At 36.9% G+C, this 17269-nt stretch overlaps 1 protein-coding gene across 1 annotated transcript in view; it reads left to right on the top strand.

The window, feature by feature from the left end:
* The window catches only part of MOCOS (molybdenum cofactor sulfurase), a 57266-nt gene that overhangs the window by 31117 nt on the left and 8880 nt on the right, over positions 1–17269 (top strand). The window contains exons 10-12 of the mRNA XM_032235455.1: positions 11720–11792; positions 15459–15583; positions 16019–16124. Of these exons, the coding sequence (XP_032091346.1) occupies positions 11720–11792; positions 15459–15583; positions 16019–16124 (304 nt within the window). The remainder of the gene's footprint in view (positions 1–11719; positions 11793–15458; positions 15584–16018; positions 16125–17269) is intronic.

Below are 17269 nucleotides of genomic sequence, written 5' to 3'. Positions count from 1 at the left end.
ATGCATGAGCTGTTAGATTGTTGGAGTATAATGCAAAGCTACAGTCGCCACAACCTAGTACTGCTGCAATGCATCACTCATCGGAAGAAGCACCGGGCCTAGCCAGCTGAAAGCCTCAGGTCTTGATTTCACCCCTAGCCCTGCCGATGTAACTAAAGAATGTTGCCTGACTCCCCAAGCCTTCCTATTTTTTTTTCTTTTTCTTTTTTGTTCCATTTTTATTTTATTCAAAGAAAGCTAAAATACAGAACTACAAAAAATAAAATAAACAAAACAAATTACATTAAGAACACTAACATATATACACATATTACTCATTTAGCTGAATACTAATTAATACATTAGTACACTATTAGTTTCTCACCCCTTGCAAAACAGGCCCAAAAATGTTTGAATTATTAAATATATTCACAAATTATTAACCTGTCATCCATATGTTATATTAATGACAGCATAGTTAACAAGAACAATCATAATAAAAAGGTGAGAGTCAAGTTTCAAAACTCTGTTAACAAATTGTTGTAATCAACTCACAGAAATTTAGCATAGCATCTTATCTATCCCAAGTCATTCCAAGACTTAAAAGTAATTCGTCCTGGATCAAATATTCAGATTTGTTTCTTAGTACAGTATCTGATCAATTGCTGTTTAGTTAAATATAATTTAAAAATATCCAAAGTTGGCCTATCTTCTGACCCAAAAAATCCAGATGAAATTATTTGCCAGTTAAATGTGGTAAGTCTTTCAGTCCTAGGGAAAACCAGTTTATCACTTCTCCATTCATTTAGGTTGCTGCTGTTGTAAAAAAAGTGCAGGCTTGAATTTCAGAAATCAACTGTGTTTGTTCTAAGTCTAAGTTTGTTCTACATATTTCTTTCCAAGGGATCTTCTCTTTCAAATCACATTTCTTTTGTGAACCTAATATATCCAGAGCTAAATGCATCTGAATATTTCCACAGCCATTATAATTTCATCAAACTTTTTAAAAAAGCTTTCAACTAAGAATTGCATGTTACCAAATGGTCTTTTTTCATATATCAGCCATATTTGCTTGACTGTAATCTGATACATTATTGCTCTGTGTAACTTGGCAACAATAAATAAGAGAACACAAAGAATAAACAACACAGAAGCAAAGCAAAGAAATAGATAAAAGGGAAGATATTTTTTGAATATTTCTATTCAAAGTTAAGAGGAAAATTAAAAAAAACAAGCTCCAAATATTTTGAAAATTAATAAAATGCAAAAACTCTTGGCTGAGAGATTTAACATAGAAATAAATGTAATAAAATAACATGCCTTCTTTCCTTACAGAAAAATAAAACTTATTCAAAACAACAACATAAAGGGAGAAAGATAAAGTCCAGCAGGGGGATAAATAAAACAGCATTCAGCCAGCCAGTGAACTTTTAAAAATAAAAAGCAAAGTGAAACAAAAAATTCAAAAATTGAAGTTAAAATTCAGGCATGCTTAAGATAACAAACTGCTAAGGCGGAAGATGGATGACCAGTGACTTTCTGATTACTCCTGGGAATCTTCAAGATTGGCCTTTCCAGGTGGGTCCACAACCATCCAAAAGCCATCTTGGGTCATTCCTAAGTGCTCCCATTCAAATCCAAGAAGCAGCACTGCCAGAGGAACCAGCTTTGGCAGCAAAATCAGCAAATTGTCAGCAGGAAAAAGAATTTTTTCTACTATTCAGTAGCCATCTTGAGGAGAAGTCTCCTGCCTATCTTTTTTCCAAGGCCATCCTACACAGTGGCTTTGGCTGCAGTGCCAAGACTGAGCTTCAACTTGAATGTCAGCCAACTGTTACATCTCCAATCAGCAGCCTAGTGTTGCTGCTGCCATGCAGAAATGCTTCCTTGCACCATTCTTCAAGGCATGTGAGCCATGGGGAACAGCCTAATTGATCCATCATCCAGCACTCTTGAGGATCTGATACATGCAGCTTATCTTTAGACATTTTTCTCCTGCTGTTAGGAGGGCTGTACCTATCCAATATAGCTTCTAGTTTTACTTTCTGGAAGCTGCGTCATATCCAGTTCTAATACAGCTTTGGAAACCTTCTAAAGCATTGAATAGGTCATGTGGGGCTCTCAATATAAATTAGGGGCTTGTGTTGCACCATTCTTCAAGGAGCAATTGTCCCCATTCCCCAGCAATTCCAATGGTCTGCTGCATGCTGCTTACCTTCAGGCATTTTTCTCATGCTGTTGAGAAGCTGGCATCTATTCAAGCCAGATCCTAATTATACAGGGCCCGAGCAGTAGTAAAAATATATAAAAGGAGACATAATACTAGTCAATTTTGTAAGGCATGAGGAATTCAATAAGCTATGTATAAATTATAGTTTACATTTTGAAATATGTTGCTTCCTAAAAGGGAATTACTTTTTTTATCTATTAATATTTATGCCATTTATCCAATTAAATGCTGTATTTGTTAGTTGGAAGAAAAATTATGGTTTTCCTTCTGTCTAAGCTCTCAAATGGCAGCTAGTCAATATATGTTTACAGGAACACCACAGTCACATTTAAGTGGGCTCTCTAGCCCACTTAAACAGAGAATCTCAACAAATGCCATGTGAGGTATGAATCCTATTCAGAGTTTTCAAGCACTGGTGGATAGGATTGAAAGCTGCTAATTTTTGTGTTGGGTCAGATTTTTTTTCTGGACATTCAATAATCCAGTTTACTTTTCAGTCGGTGTGGTCTTGATACATTTATTGTTGTTGTTGTTGTTATTATTATTATTATTATTATTATTATTGTACAATTGTATCACAGCGGCCAGTTGTTTCGCCGGATTTGGCATTGGTTACTAGTCGGGCCCCACCCAGGGGCCTAGGACATCGTAACATATTTTCGTAATATGCGTGCAGATCCAAGCAGTGCGGCTTTTTGCATTTGACTGATGGTGATTTTGTCAATTTTTAACTGTTTTAAATGTAATTCCAGTGCTTTTGGAATAGCACCCAGTGTGCCAATTACCACTGGAATTATCACTGCTGGTTTGTGCCATAGTCGTTGAATTTCGATTTTTAAGTCCTGGTATCTTGTGATTTTTTCATGTTCCTTCTCGGCGACCCTGCTATCACCTGGTATTGCGATGTCTATGATTGTGACCTTATTTTTCTCAACCAGTGTGATGTCTGGTGTATTATGCGCCAGTATTTTGTCGGTTTGTATACGGAAATCCCACAAGATCTTGACCATCTGATTTTCTGTGACTTTTTCAGGCTGATGTTCCCACCAGTTTGTTGCTGTTTTAATATTATAATTTTTGCACAAATTCCAATGGATCATTTGTGCTACTGAATTGTGCCGCAATTTATAATCAGTCTGTGCAATTTTTTTACAGCAGCTGAGAATGTGATCAACAGTTTCGTCAGCTTCTTTGCAAAGTCTGCATTTGGCATCATCAGAGGATTTTTCGATTTTGGCCTTAATGGCATTTGTGCGGATAGCTTGTTCTTGCGCAGCCAGGATTAGTGACTCTGTTTCTTTCTTTAATGTACCTGTTTTTAACCATAACCAAGTTTGTTCCCTGTCCACTTTATCTTTTATTTTTTCCAGAAATTGGCCATGCAGTGCTTTGTTCTGCCAACTCTCCATTCTTGATTTTATCACATCTTTTCTGTATTCTTGTTTTGTCTGTTGGGCCTTCAGTAGATTTTTGTTCTTTACTTCGATTAATAGATGTTCTTGACTTTCTTTTAAATAATCAGCCAGTGCATGTTTTTCTTCTTCAACTGTTTGCTTCACTTGTAATAATCCTCTGCCACCTGATTTTCGGGGCAGATATAGTCTATCAGTATCACCACGCGGATGTAAACTGTAGTGCATTGCCATTAGTTTCCTGGTTTTTTTTTTTTATTATTATTATTATTATTATTATACAATTGTATCACAGCGGCCAGTTGTTTCGCCGGATTATTATTATACAATTGTATCACAGCGGCCAGTTGTTTCTCCGGATTTGGCATTGGTTACTAGTCGGGCCCCACCCAGGGGCCTAGGACGTCGTAACGTATTTTCGTAATATGCGTGCAGATCCAAGCAGTGCGGCTTTTTGCATTTGACTGATGGTGATTTTGTCAATTTTTAACTGTTTTAAATGTAATTCCAGTGCTTTTGGAATAGCACCCAGTGTGCCAATTACCACTGGAATTACCACTGCTGGTTTGTGCCATAGTCGTTGAATTTCAATTTTTAAGTCCTGGTATTTTGCAATTTTTTCATGTTCCTTCTCAGCTACCCTGCTATCACCTGGTATTGCAATGTCTATGATTGTGACCTTATTTTTCTCAACCAGTGTGATGTCTGGTGTATTATGCGCCAGTATTTTGTCTGTTTGTATGCGAAAATCCCACAAGATCTTGACCATCTGATTTTCGGTGACTTTTTCAGGCTGATGTTCCCACCAGTTTGTTGCTGTTTTAATATTATAATTTTTGCACAAATTCCAATGGATCATTTGTGCTACTGAATTGTGCCGCAATTTATAATCAGTCTGCGTGATTTTTTTACAGCAGCTGAGTATGTGATCAACAGTTCATCAGCTTCTTTGCAAAGTCTGCATTTGGCATCATCAGAGGATTTTTCAATTTTGGCCTTAATGGCATTTGTGTGGATAGCTTGTTCTTGCGCAGCCAGGATTAGTGACTCTGTTTCTTTCTTTAATGTACCTGTTGTTAACCATAACCAAGTTTGTTCACTGTCCACTTTATCTTTTATTTTTTCCAGAAATTGGCCATGCAGTGCTTTGTTCTGCCAACTCTCCATTCTTGATTTTATCACATCTTTTCTATATTCTTGTTTCGTCTGTTGGACCTTCAGTAGTTTTTTCTTCTTTACTTCAATTAATAGATGTTCTTGACTTTCTTTTAAATAATCAGCCAGTGCATGTTTTTCTTCTTCAACTGTTTGCTTCACTTGTAATAATCCTCTGCCACCTGATTTTCGGGGCAGATATAGTCTATCAGTATCACCACGTGGATGTAAACTGTAGTGCATTGTCATTAGTTTCCTGGTTTTTCGGTCCAAAAGGTCCAAATCAGCTTGTGTCCAGTTAACTATACCAGCTGTGTATCTTATAACTGGTATTGCCCAGGTATTTATGGCCTTGATTGTATTTCCACCATTCAATTTAGATTTCAAAATTTTCTTAACTCTGTTGGTGTACTCTTGCCTGACAATAGTTTTTACTTCTCCATGCTTGATATTATCCAACTGCAGAATGCCTAAGTATTTGTAGGCTTCATTTTCGTTGCATTTAATTAGTTGGCCATTGGGCATTTCAATTCCCTCACATGCAGTGATTTTGCCTCTTTTTATGGATACAGTGGCACATTTTTCCATGCCAAACTGCATTGAAATATCGGTGCTGAATACTCGGACTGTATTTGTCAATGATTGGATTTCTATTTCTGACTTTCCGTAGAGTTTCAAATCATCCATATATAGTAAATGTGAAATTTTTTCAGCTTCTTTGGCTGTTTGGTAGCCTAATTTCATTTTTTTTAAGATTACTGATAGTGGGATCATTGCGATGATGAAGAGAAGAGGTGAAAGTGAATCACCCTGGAAAATTCCTCGCTTGATATTAATCATTCCGTAGATCTCATTCCCTATTGCCAACTCGGTTCTCCATTGTTTCATCGCCTTTTCAGTAAAGGATGTAATATTTTTGCTAATGCCAGTTGTTTCTAAGCATTTTATGATCCAACTATGTGGCAGTGAGTCAAATGCCTTTTTGTAATCAATCCAGACCATATTCAAGTTCGTTTTTCTGTTCTTACAATTTTCTAATATCATTTTATCAATTAGAAGCTGATATTTTGTGCCCTGCTTCTTCTTTTGTTGCCTTTTTGCTCTATTGGCAAGATGTTGTTTGTTTCCAAATAATCCATCATGTTATCTGCAATAATGCCTGTGAGTAATTTGAAGGTTGTTGGCAAGCATGTTATTGGTCTGTAGTTTTCAGGTGTTGTTCCTTTAGTTGCATCTTTCTGAATCAAGTATGTTTTTCCAGTTGTCAACCATTCATCAATTTGGCCCTTTTGTAAAATTTCATTCAGTTTCCTGGCCAATATTGCATGTAAACTGGTCAGATATTTGAGCCAGAAACCATGTAATTGGTCCTTTACGGGTGATGTCCAATTCTTTACCCTTTTAACTCAATTTTTGACCATCTCAGTTGTTATTTCTAATACTTGCATTTGTTTGTTGCCAATGCTTTTCTCAAAGTCATGTATCCACTTTGCTTCCTTGTTGTAGTCCTTTGCATTTTCCCACATTTTTTTCCAGAATTCAACTATGGCCTGTTTTTCTGGTTTTTCACTTTTGGTGTCACCATTCACATTAAGACTTTGATAAAAACGCCGTTGGTCTGATCGAAATTGCTGATTTTGTTTATATTGGATGATTCGTGCCTCATATCTTTCAATTTTTCTAGCTGTTGCTGTTATCTGCTGTTTTACAATCTCTACAGCTTCATTGATGTTTCTTGTATCCAATCTATATCTTCTGATTAGCCGATGTATGATTTTTTTGTTTTTGAGCCGTTGCTCATGCATGTTACTAGCATCTAGTTGTTGTTGTTGTTGTTGTTGTTGTTATTATTATTATTATACAATTGTATCACAGCGGCCAGTTGTTTCGCCGGATTTGGCATTGGTGACTAGTCGGGCCCCACCCAGGGGCCTAGGACGTCGTAATGTATTTTCGTAATATGCGTGCAGATCCAAGCAGTGCGGCTTTTTGCATTTGACTGATGGTGATTTTGTCAATTTTTAACTGTTTTAAATGTAATTCCAGTGCTTTTGGAATAGCACCCAGTGTGCCAATTACCACTGGAATTATCACTGCTGGTTTGTGCCATAGTCGTTGAATTTCGATTTTTAAGTCCTGGTATCTTGTGATTTTTTCATGTTCCTTCTCGGCGACCCTGCTATCACCTGGTATTGCGATGTCTATGATTGTGACCTTATTTTTCTCAACCAGTGTGATGTCTGGTGTATTATGCGCCAGTATTTTGTCGGTTTGTATACGGAAATCCCACAAGATCTTGACCATCTGATTTTCGGTGACTTTTTCAGGCTGATGTTCCCACCAGTTTGTTGCTGTTTTAATATTATAATTTTTGCACAAATTCCAATGGATCATTTGTGCTACTGAATTGTGCCGCAATTTATAATCAGTCTGCGTGATTTTTTACAGCAGCTGAGTATGTGATCAACAGTTTCATCAGCTTCTTTGCAAAGTCTGCATTTATTATCATCATCATCATAATCATCATCATCATCATCATCATCATCATGTGGTTAATCTTTGGTGAGATTCACAGCCTTTGGGGCTGCTTGGTAACTCAACAGCTCGAGTCCTAACCAAGGACCTAGGAGCTGTTAAGGTAAAGTCAGAGGATATATGTTGTTCCAAGTAGGGTGTTATTTTTTGTAGAATCAGAATGTTGAAGTCAGGTAAATTTAGAATTTTCAAATAGCGAAGTAGCCCTTTAGGTATTGCTCTAAGGGCTCCAATTACAATTGGGACAACACACGATTTCTTTTTCTACAGTCGCTCAACTTCAATTTGCAATTCCCGGTACTTTGTGATTTTTTCTTGCTGTTTATCTTCAATTTGTGCATCACCTTGCTATGTCAATGAACCATAGTTTTTTCTTTTCAACTATTGTTATGTCAGGTGTGTTGTAGCCCAAGTGTCAGTCCGAATTCTGAAATCCCACAAGATCTTGACTTTTTAATTCTCCAGAACCTTCCCAACCTGATGTTCCCAGTGGTTTTTGCTGTACTCAAATCCAAACTTCTAGCACAATTTCCAGTGAATGATCTTAGCAACTTTGTCATGGCGTTGTGGGTAGTCAGTTTGTGAAATTTTTCTGCTCCCACTGATCAAATGGTAGACTGTCTCATCTTTCTCATTACAGAGGCGACATTTGCTATTGGTGGTAACATGTTGAATTTTTGCCTTCATGCAGTTTGTGTCTAAGGCTTGTTCTTGAGCTGCCAAAATAAAGCCTTCTGTTTCTTTTTTCAGTACTCCTGATCTTAACCAGTTCCAAGTTAGTTTTTGGTCAGCTTTGCCTTCAATACTTTTCAAGTATTGGCCATGCATAACTTTGCTTTTCCAATTTTCAGCTTGCTTCTCAATTACTTCTTTCTTATATTCAGCTTTTGACTTAGTTGTCTTCAAAAGGAAGGCCTCCTTTATTTACTTCCTTAATCATTGGTTCTTCACTTTTCTGGATGTAATCATTCAAGCTGTGTCTTTCCACAGTTTACTTTACTTGTAGGAGTCCTCGACCACCTCTGCTCTTGGTAGATATAATAGGACAACATCACTTTTAGGGTGCAAAGCATGATTCATTGTCATAAGCTTCTTTGTTTTTCTGGCCAAATTGTCCACTCCATCTGGGTCCAGTCAATTATTCCTGCAAAGTATTGGATCACAGGTATAGCCCAGGTATTTATTGCTTTTATGATGTTTCCTCCACTCAATTTGGACTTTAATATTTTGCAAATTCGTTGAATGTACTTGGCTGAAGTTGATTCCTTGCCTTTATTATGGATTAAGTCAGAGACCGCTAAAATACCCAAGTACTTGTAATCTTCTTTTGGTTTTACTGCCTTTATCATTGCTTCATTCTCAAGTTCTATTCCATCAACTTCTATGACCTTGCCTGCTTTGATTGCCATTATTGCACATTTGTCAATTCCAAACTATTATGTCAATATTGGTATTGCAATGTCAATGAACCAAGCTTTTTTCTTTTCAAGTATTGTTGTTGTTGTTCTTGTTGTTGTTCACATTGTATCATATACTCTGGCTTCCAGTTTATTTATATGGCAGCTGTTCATCCAGATAGACTCAGTATCCAGCTGTTTAATATACCAATCCCAATGCTGATGTTCTGAGCATAGAAGCAGAGGTTGCCTGAAATATGCTATTTCTAGTATTAATTTTTGCTGTAGTATTTCTTGTAAATGAAAGTTCGGTCCAGCATTACACCAAGGAATTTTCAAAAGGGATGGTAAGGCAGCAGGCTACTATTGAAGTATATCATCGGGACTTTTTTTGCTTGTTAAGGTAGTAACATTTTCTAATTTTCTGTGAGGGAATTGTCATATCCTCCATATGTTTCTTTTGGGCTGGTCATCTGCGTAAGCAAATTTCCATCCTTTGCTATCTAGCATCCTAGATATACATAAGTTGAACAATGTGGGAGCCATCACAGAGCCCATGGTAGGCTATTATTTAATCTTCTCACTCCCCCCCCCATTATTATTTGAAAAGTCCTGTTGCTCAGCATATTACTGACAAGATGGATAGTCTTTTAACATAGATGATGATCAGTTTTAATTTGTATAATAAATCTTTTTTCCAGACTCTGCCATATATTGCAATCAGGTCTACAAAAACTATTTTGGTTTTAACACCTCGTTGGAATCCTGCTTCAGTATAACTTGGTAGGCTCAGCAATTTTGTTGAAATCTTATTTGTTCCACAGGGAGATGATCTTCAGTTGTAGGGCTGATCCTGTTAAGAATAGTCTTTCTAAGAGTTTGTAGCAAGAGCTTAAAAGGGCTATTGGGGAGTAGCTATTGTCTTTTGGTTTATCAAGTCTTAAAGTTGATATCATTTTTGCCTTATTAAAATGTGTTGATAAGCAGCTGCTGGAGACAATATGTTAGTAAGACATAATTGATTGATTGACATGTGTGTTGCCCATAGTTTTTCGGGAATTGCAGGTGGATGGCATTAAATCCTGCTGCTTTACTGCATTTGATGGTTTTGATAACAGTCTTTACTTCATCTGTAGTAAAAGGGTATGAATAGTCAGTATGTGCTTTGCGTGTTGCTTGTAGTGTCCTGAGCATTCTCTCTTGATGTAAGTGGTATGTTCCTTGTTTCTTGGGGCTTTGAAGAGGGAGACAATTCACAAGGCAACTGCTTGTCAATGCTTATCTAAGGTGTCTATTGTGCTGGGTGACTAGCACCCCCTGTTTTTTATAACAGGCTCCATGCCCTCCCACTGGATTTTTTGAAGTTTAGTTGTGGATGTCACTATTAGTGATGCATTCTCAATGTTATCCCTGATATAGGTTGGCATACCATAACTGTGATGGTAAACAGCATGCAGTAAGTTGCATAATTGGATTTACTCCTTTTTCATTTTCAGTATATGTTTCTTGGGAAATGGTCGTGTCAATGTGATTTTCTAACAGGAACGTGGAAATAAATTGGCTCTTTGATCTATTGAGTCCTTCAGCATTAGTTGGCATATATTAATTATGTTTCCAATCATTGTGATTCATATTCCTGTGTTTGGGAGCCAAGAGGTTTACAGTGTAATCACAAATTAGTTTGGCTGCCTGAAATTGCTAATTCATTTAGTTCACACATTTGTGCTATCCTTTCTGCACTGCAGGGGGAAAATTAGCTCCACACAAATAGTTAATGGCATTCTGTGGGGGTCATGGCTGCAGTCCAGACATCTGGTGTTTCTAGGACTAACTGACATTCTGAGTTTGATCCTGCTCCCAGTCTTGCATCAGTCACAATCTATGCAGCCTAACTCTTGCCTCTGCTATCTGCGCCCGCTCACAAAGTGGCCAATGCCCCAAGCCAAGCTCAGAAGCTTGAGCTTCATATATGTTAATTTTCTGCCAATTCTTACTCCACCAAGCAGCTGAGCAAAACACAGTAGCCACAGCTCTTTGCTGTCCAGCAAATAAGGTGGGTATTCCTAGCCTGCCCAGTTTCGTAGGCAGGCAGAAGGGAGAGGGGAAGAGGAGGGGGGACAGAAGTCCTCACAGCATTCTTGAGTTATTCAGGGAAAAGGCTATTGGAGCTCTGCTGCCATCCTTCGTTCCTGTCCACCATATGCACAGCTGCTGGGACTAAGTGCAGATGCCCAGTAAGAAATAAAATAATGAAGTAAGAGATTAAGTAATATAAAGACCAGGAAAAGCCTCAGTGAGAAACGAAAGGACAATCCAGCAGCAGCTGCCCTTTAAGGAAACAAGTCATGACCTTTGTGGGGAGGGGTGGGCAGAAATAGCAGACAGACTTAAGAAAAAACCCTAAGGCTGCGATCAGTGCAATGGATAAGGACACTGAAAAGATTCTGTGGCAGTCCTGCATGATGTATCAAGAGGCCCCTATGGGAGAGACCTATTGAAGTAACCCACCCACATACACACCGGTCTAACAGGAACATCTACCAAACTTCATTAACAACCTTGTTTTTTCTTCCTGTTCATACATTGAAGGAACTCACTCAATAGAAAATGGCTGTCTTGTCTTCCTGCTACAGAATATTTAGTCAGCAGGAAGCAGTCATTCACACAGGAGAATCAGCAACTCTCAAGATACACCTCTTGCATATAGTACTCCTTAATAAAAGTTAAAACTGGTCCTTCAAAAAAATCATAATTACAAAAAATGAACTAGTATGAATAATTAATAGAATTAAAGTACATGTACAAGGATTTGCCACTTGTATTCATTGAAAATGAAAACATCATTCCCAAATGGGTTATTAATGGTTTTATATGATCAAGTATTGAACGCAATACTAAATCCATGAAGAAGTAAGTATTACAAATTTTGGTCTAAGTATCACTGTTTCAAATAAGCCAACATTTCAAATATATTTATTTGGTAATGATTTTTTCCTCTGCTCTTTTCATAGGAATGAATCCCATTTCTGTATCCTTAGAAGAACATGTAACAGAAATCTGTCAAAGTAAAGTTTGTTCCCATAGGTAGGTAGGACAGGTGCAAGAAGTGAAAATGTCTATACATCTTATAATGGAAAGGAGAAAAGTGACTACCTTTGGGTATAACATTAGTGAAATTATTTCACTACAATTTCTCACTATTCTCACTTATGTGAATTGGCTGTAGAGTCATGCATTCCTCATACATACACTTCCCTGTGTGTGTATGCAAATAGTAGGATGGAGTAACTTGTTATGGAGAACAAGTTTGAACACAAATGTGAGTGAATAAGGTTTTTTTTAACTTGGGAAGTCCTTTAAATCAAATACTTTTTTTACATTGAAAATGTATAATTGTGTCAAATATTTATTGCTTTAAACTCAGAACTGTAAGGATCTTTTTCCGATCTTTTATTTTCCAATCTTTTATATGTATGTGTGTGTGTGTGTGTGTGTCTGTGTGTGTGTATGTATGTATGTATGTATGTATGTGTATATATATATATATGTGTGTGTGTGTGTGTGTGTGTGTGTATATATATATGTGTGTGTATATATATATGTGTGTGTGTGTGTGTGTGTGTGTATGTATGTATGTATGTATGTATGTATATATATATATATATATGTATATATATATATGTATATATATATATACTTTAAAGTCACAACCCCTGGTATGCCCAAGTATGGGAGGAAGGTCACACTTCCACTCTCTGTCATTAGGCTCGTCACAAGAGACCATCCAGACAGAAACCCAATATTTTTTACTGTTGCCTTTTTTGTTACATTTGTTATATTTATGCTGATAAATAAATAAAGGGAGACTAGTATAGATCTATTTCAAGCTATTTAGCTCTCATCAGCTAGCCATATTCGATTCCCAAAAACTTGGGTATGGCTAGCTGATGAGAGCTAAATAGCTTGAAATAGATCTATACTAGTCTCCCTTTATTTATTTATCAGCATAAATATAACATATATATATATATATATATATATATATATATATATATATATATATATATATATATATATATATATATATATATATATAGTGTCACAACCCGTGGTAAGCCCCAATTATGGGAGGAAGCTAACAGCTTCCATTATCTGTCAATCGGCTTGTCACAAGAGTCTAGCTGATGAGAACTAAATAGCTTGAAATAGATCTATACTAGTGTCCCTTTATTTATTTATCAGCACAAATATAACACACATACACACACACATATATATATATAAATATAATATAAAGAAAAGGGCAAATAAAAGATCTTGCTTTTTAAATTTTATTTTATTATCTCTAACTTTCAAACAATGGATAGTTACAGTAAAGCTAAGATAGAAAGGAACTGCATGCTGCTAAGCAGAAACAAATTGTGTAGCTAACCCTATGAAAGATACGAAAGATACAGGGGCATCAATAGATTGAGTCTGAGGAAAAGGCCTACCATATTTTTCAGATTATAAGACACTCAGGACTATAAGACCCAACTAGCTTTTGGGGAGGAAAAAAAGAAAACAAATCTGCCTCTGCCTCTCAGCAGTTTGCCTCCTTGCAGCAAAATAGCTGTTTGCTATTTATTGTAAGGAGGCAAATTCTTGGGAGGCAGAAGCCTAAGGATGGGGGCTGGCAGGTGTGCGGGGCTTCGGCAACATTTGCTCTATAAGACGCACAAACATTTCCACCAACTTTTGGTGCGGGAAAGTGCATCTTATACACCAAAAATATATGGTAACTCCTGAATGCCTGAAAACTAGTACTTGACTTATGACCACAATTGGAATCAGACTTTCTGCTGCTAAACAAGGCAATTATTAATTGCACCTGCTATTATCTTTTTTTTTTGGCCATGGTTGTTAGATAAATCACTGCCATTGTGAATGATTCAATCCTTAAGCAAATCTAGCTTCCCCCATTGACTTTACTTGTTGGAGAGAAGATTGCAAATGGCAATGACCCTTGGAATATTGTAATCATCATAAATACATACTAGTTGCCATGCTCCCAAATTTTGACTGAGGGGATGCTGCAACTGTCATAAGTGCAAGGACATTACTTTTTTCAGTGCTGTTGTAACTTATCTGTACATGAAATGCAGAATACAACCAGTCATTTAATGACCATTCGAAGCTACAATAGCACTGAAAAAAGTGACACATGATTGTTTTTCAATATTTAATAACTATTGCAGCACCTCTAGTGTCATGTGATCAAAATCCAGATGCATGGCAAGTGGGCTGAATTAATAACAGTTGCTGTGTCCCAGGAATCATGTGATTGCCATTTGCAATCTTGGCAGCTGGCTTCCAACAAGTAAAGTCAGTGGGGGATTTACTTAATGTCTGAGTGATTCACATAATGGCAGTGATTCACCTAACAACCATGGCAAAAAAAGGTTATATCAGGTACAATTCTCTTAACAGTTACCTTGATTAGCAGCAGAAATTCTCATCTGAGTTGTGGTCATAAGTCAAAGATTACCTGTACTAATTTCCAGGTGATTTTCTTTACAAGAAAAGTCAATGAGGAAATCATTTTATTAACTAACACCTGCAATGATTCAACTCTGACAAGAAAGGCCTTAAAACAGGACAAAATCTACTTAAAACTGTCTTGCTTAGCAACGGAAATTTTGGGCTTAATTCTGGTCATAACTTGAGAAATACTGTTCTAAGATGCAGATTGAACTAAACAAACAAGAATTAAAGGAAAATAATTGCAGCACCTATAAGACTGTAGAGAACAAGGAAGATAACCTTTTCAGAGAAATGCAAGATGCATTGCTAAGGTGACCAGGGATTAAAAAACATTTTAAATCCACAAAAGACAGATAATATTTGAAATGCTTAGATAGATTGCTTATTCACTGAATTATACGTAGCAAGGGGATATTTTTCGGAGTATAAGACACACCTTTTTCCCTCAAGAGGGTGAAAATGTAGGTGTGTCTTATACATGGAATACAGCATTTTTGCCCCCCGAAACACCGCCCCTTTGCAAAAATGGCCATGCATAGCCTTTAGGAGGTTTCCAGAGTGCTCCTGGGGGCTAAGGAGGGCAGAAATGAGCGAAAAATGGGCCTTTTTGCTCATTTTTGCCCACCCCCCAGGAGCTCTTTATAAGCCTCCTAAAGGCTATGCAGGCCCTTTTTTTGACAAAAAAACAGGGCGTTTTGGGGAGGTCTGCAAAGTGCAAAAACTTTTTTAAAAAATTTGCCTCTTCAAAATCTTGGTGCATCTTATACTCCGGTGTGTCTTATACTCCGAAAAATATGGTAATTCACAAGATTCTGTTATTATATTCAATCTCAATAAAAGTAGCTGAGTCAGTTTGGCGTAATACTTAGAGTATCAGACTAGAAAGTGTCTGACTAGTGGGAGACTGGTTCCCTCATGGTATAAACATAGTTGAGTGATTTGGGGCTTGTCATTCTCTCTCATCCTTGGAACTGAGACCAGGACAAACCACTTCTGGAATCTTGCAGGGAATAGTCCAGGCAGTCACCAGGAGCGGACTCTCAAAGAAAGGAAAAAACTATAGATCTGAAAGAATTTTTGCATCTGAATGCAGAATGTAGCTATAACAGTTATAGCAAAAATTAGAGTGACAATAAATGGATATTAAATTATATATTATAATTAGACCAGTTTTGCAGTCAAAATAGACTCTGAATTCTCTTTATTTTTTACTTTTGTTCATTAAAGAGTACAGACATATGATTGTGGGGAGAGGCTAGCTGATTGGTTTACTAAGTTTCTCGGTCGGCAGTGTCGCCTGATTAGGCAGAGTTCAGACTTCAAAAGAAATTCTTCTAAGGAGAATAAAAAAGGTAAATATTTTGTATCTTTATTAGAGAAAAAATAATATTGCAAATATTAAAGACATAAGAGTTATAAATCACCATAATAATATATAAACATTTTAGGATTTCTAAAATATACTTAAGAGCAATTTACTTTAATGTTTATAGTTTGCCCCAGTATTAGTGTACTATATAATCAAAATGCTTCCAATTCATTAAGCCTGTTAAAGGCTGTCCAATTTGCAAATTATGACTCAGTTGTGGTGTTATGTGTGATGGAGCTGACCATTGATGTACCTAAGGTAAAAGATGCCTTTAATAGATGGCTTCAAATAGAGAATATTTAACTAGAAGCAATACTTGTGTTTTACTTTATGTTCAGTAAATAAAAACTCTGTAGTAGAAAATGGATTTTTTGTTTTCACTATTTCTATTATACCCTTTACAATCTTTGTATTTTAGGAGAGACCCCAGCTGTATTTCCTTCACTTTCTTTAGTAAATGAAGCACAGTATCTCCTGATAAATATGACAAGTATTTTACAACTGAGAGAACAGGTTACTGCAAGGTAGGTAGTTTAAAAAAAATTCTTTGCTTTGGACATTTTTATGCCACTTTAAGATATTTCAGGCCAAGATGCTTAATTCAATCATGCAGAGTCTGCAGGATCTGAAATTTTTGTTAACATGATAAAAGCAGCCTGTATCACAATGATGCCCCTTTTGCGTATGGCAAATAGAAAAAGGGAGGAATTTGCTTTACCATACTGTTACAATGCTTTCATCATTTGTTCTCCTGTAGGCAGCTTGACATTCCTGCATTATAACTTGTTTTCATAGACCCATAGGGTTGGAATATGAACAACAGGTTTTGCTATTGCTAATAGAATCATAGAGTTGGACTGATTTAAACTATCAGGTTTAATCCCGTTCAATGCAGGAATCTAAATTAACTGTTTAACTCTGCTTGAAGTTGTTGTAGCAAGACACAAATGTAATTATCCAGATGTGTAGAGTGAATTTGCCATTTTTATTTACCTATCAAGTCAGTGGTGGGTTTCAAAAATTGTTCGAACCTACTCTGTGGGTATGGCCTCCTTTGTGGGAGTGGCTTGCTGCCCATGTGACCAGATGGGAGTGGCTTGCTGCCTATGTGACCGGATATGAAGATGCCGACGACATTTGTCAGAACCACCTTAAATTACCTCACACACAGCACTGGCATGCATAAGAATATGATGTAAACATGTTTTTTAAAAGGCATCTTTGGTTTGCGTTAAAACAACTTCAACACACACAATGTTCTGATTGCACCACAAACGCAGTAATCATCCTTACCTTTCACAGAGGCACTGAGTTTTATAAATATGAGCATGATAGTGTAGAATAATCATATCCAAGGACCAGTGGTGGGTTTCAAAAAATTTTGGAACCTCTTCTGTAGGTGTGGCCTGCTTTCCACTGGTAGAACCTCTTCTAACCGGTTCGGTAGATTTGACGAACCGGTTCTACCGAATAGGTGCGAACTGGTAGGAACCCACCTCTGTATCAAGTCCTTCCTAAAGTATAGGTAGATGTTGTTTGAAGAGGTTTGAGGATATTGTTGCAAGATGTAAACTTTTCCAAGTAAACTGTCTTTTCCAATTGAGTGATGGTGATTTTTGTCAATGCCAATTCAAGTAGTGCTCCAGAGGTTTTGGGATTTCACCCAAGA

The sequence above is a fragment of the Thamnophis elegans genome, chromosome Z, assembly GCF_009769535.1.
Source record: "Thamnophis elegans isolate rThaEle1 chromosome Z, rThaEle1.pri, whole genome shotgun sequence".
Taxonomy (NCBI): domain Eukaryota; kingdom Metazoa; phylum Chordata; class Lepidosauria; order Squamata; family Colubridae; genus Thamnophis; species Thamnophis elegans.
Note: the sequence above shows the minus strand (reverse complement) of the source record. Positions and strands in the feature narration are given on the sequence as shown.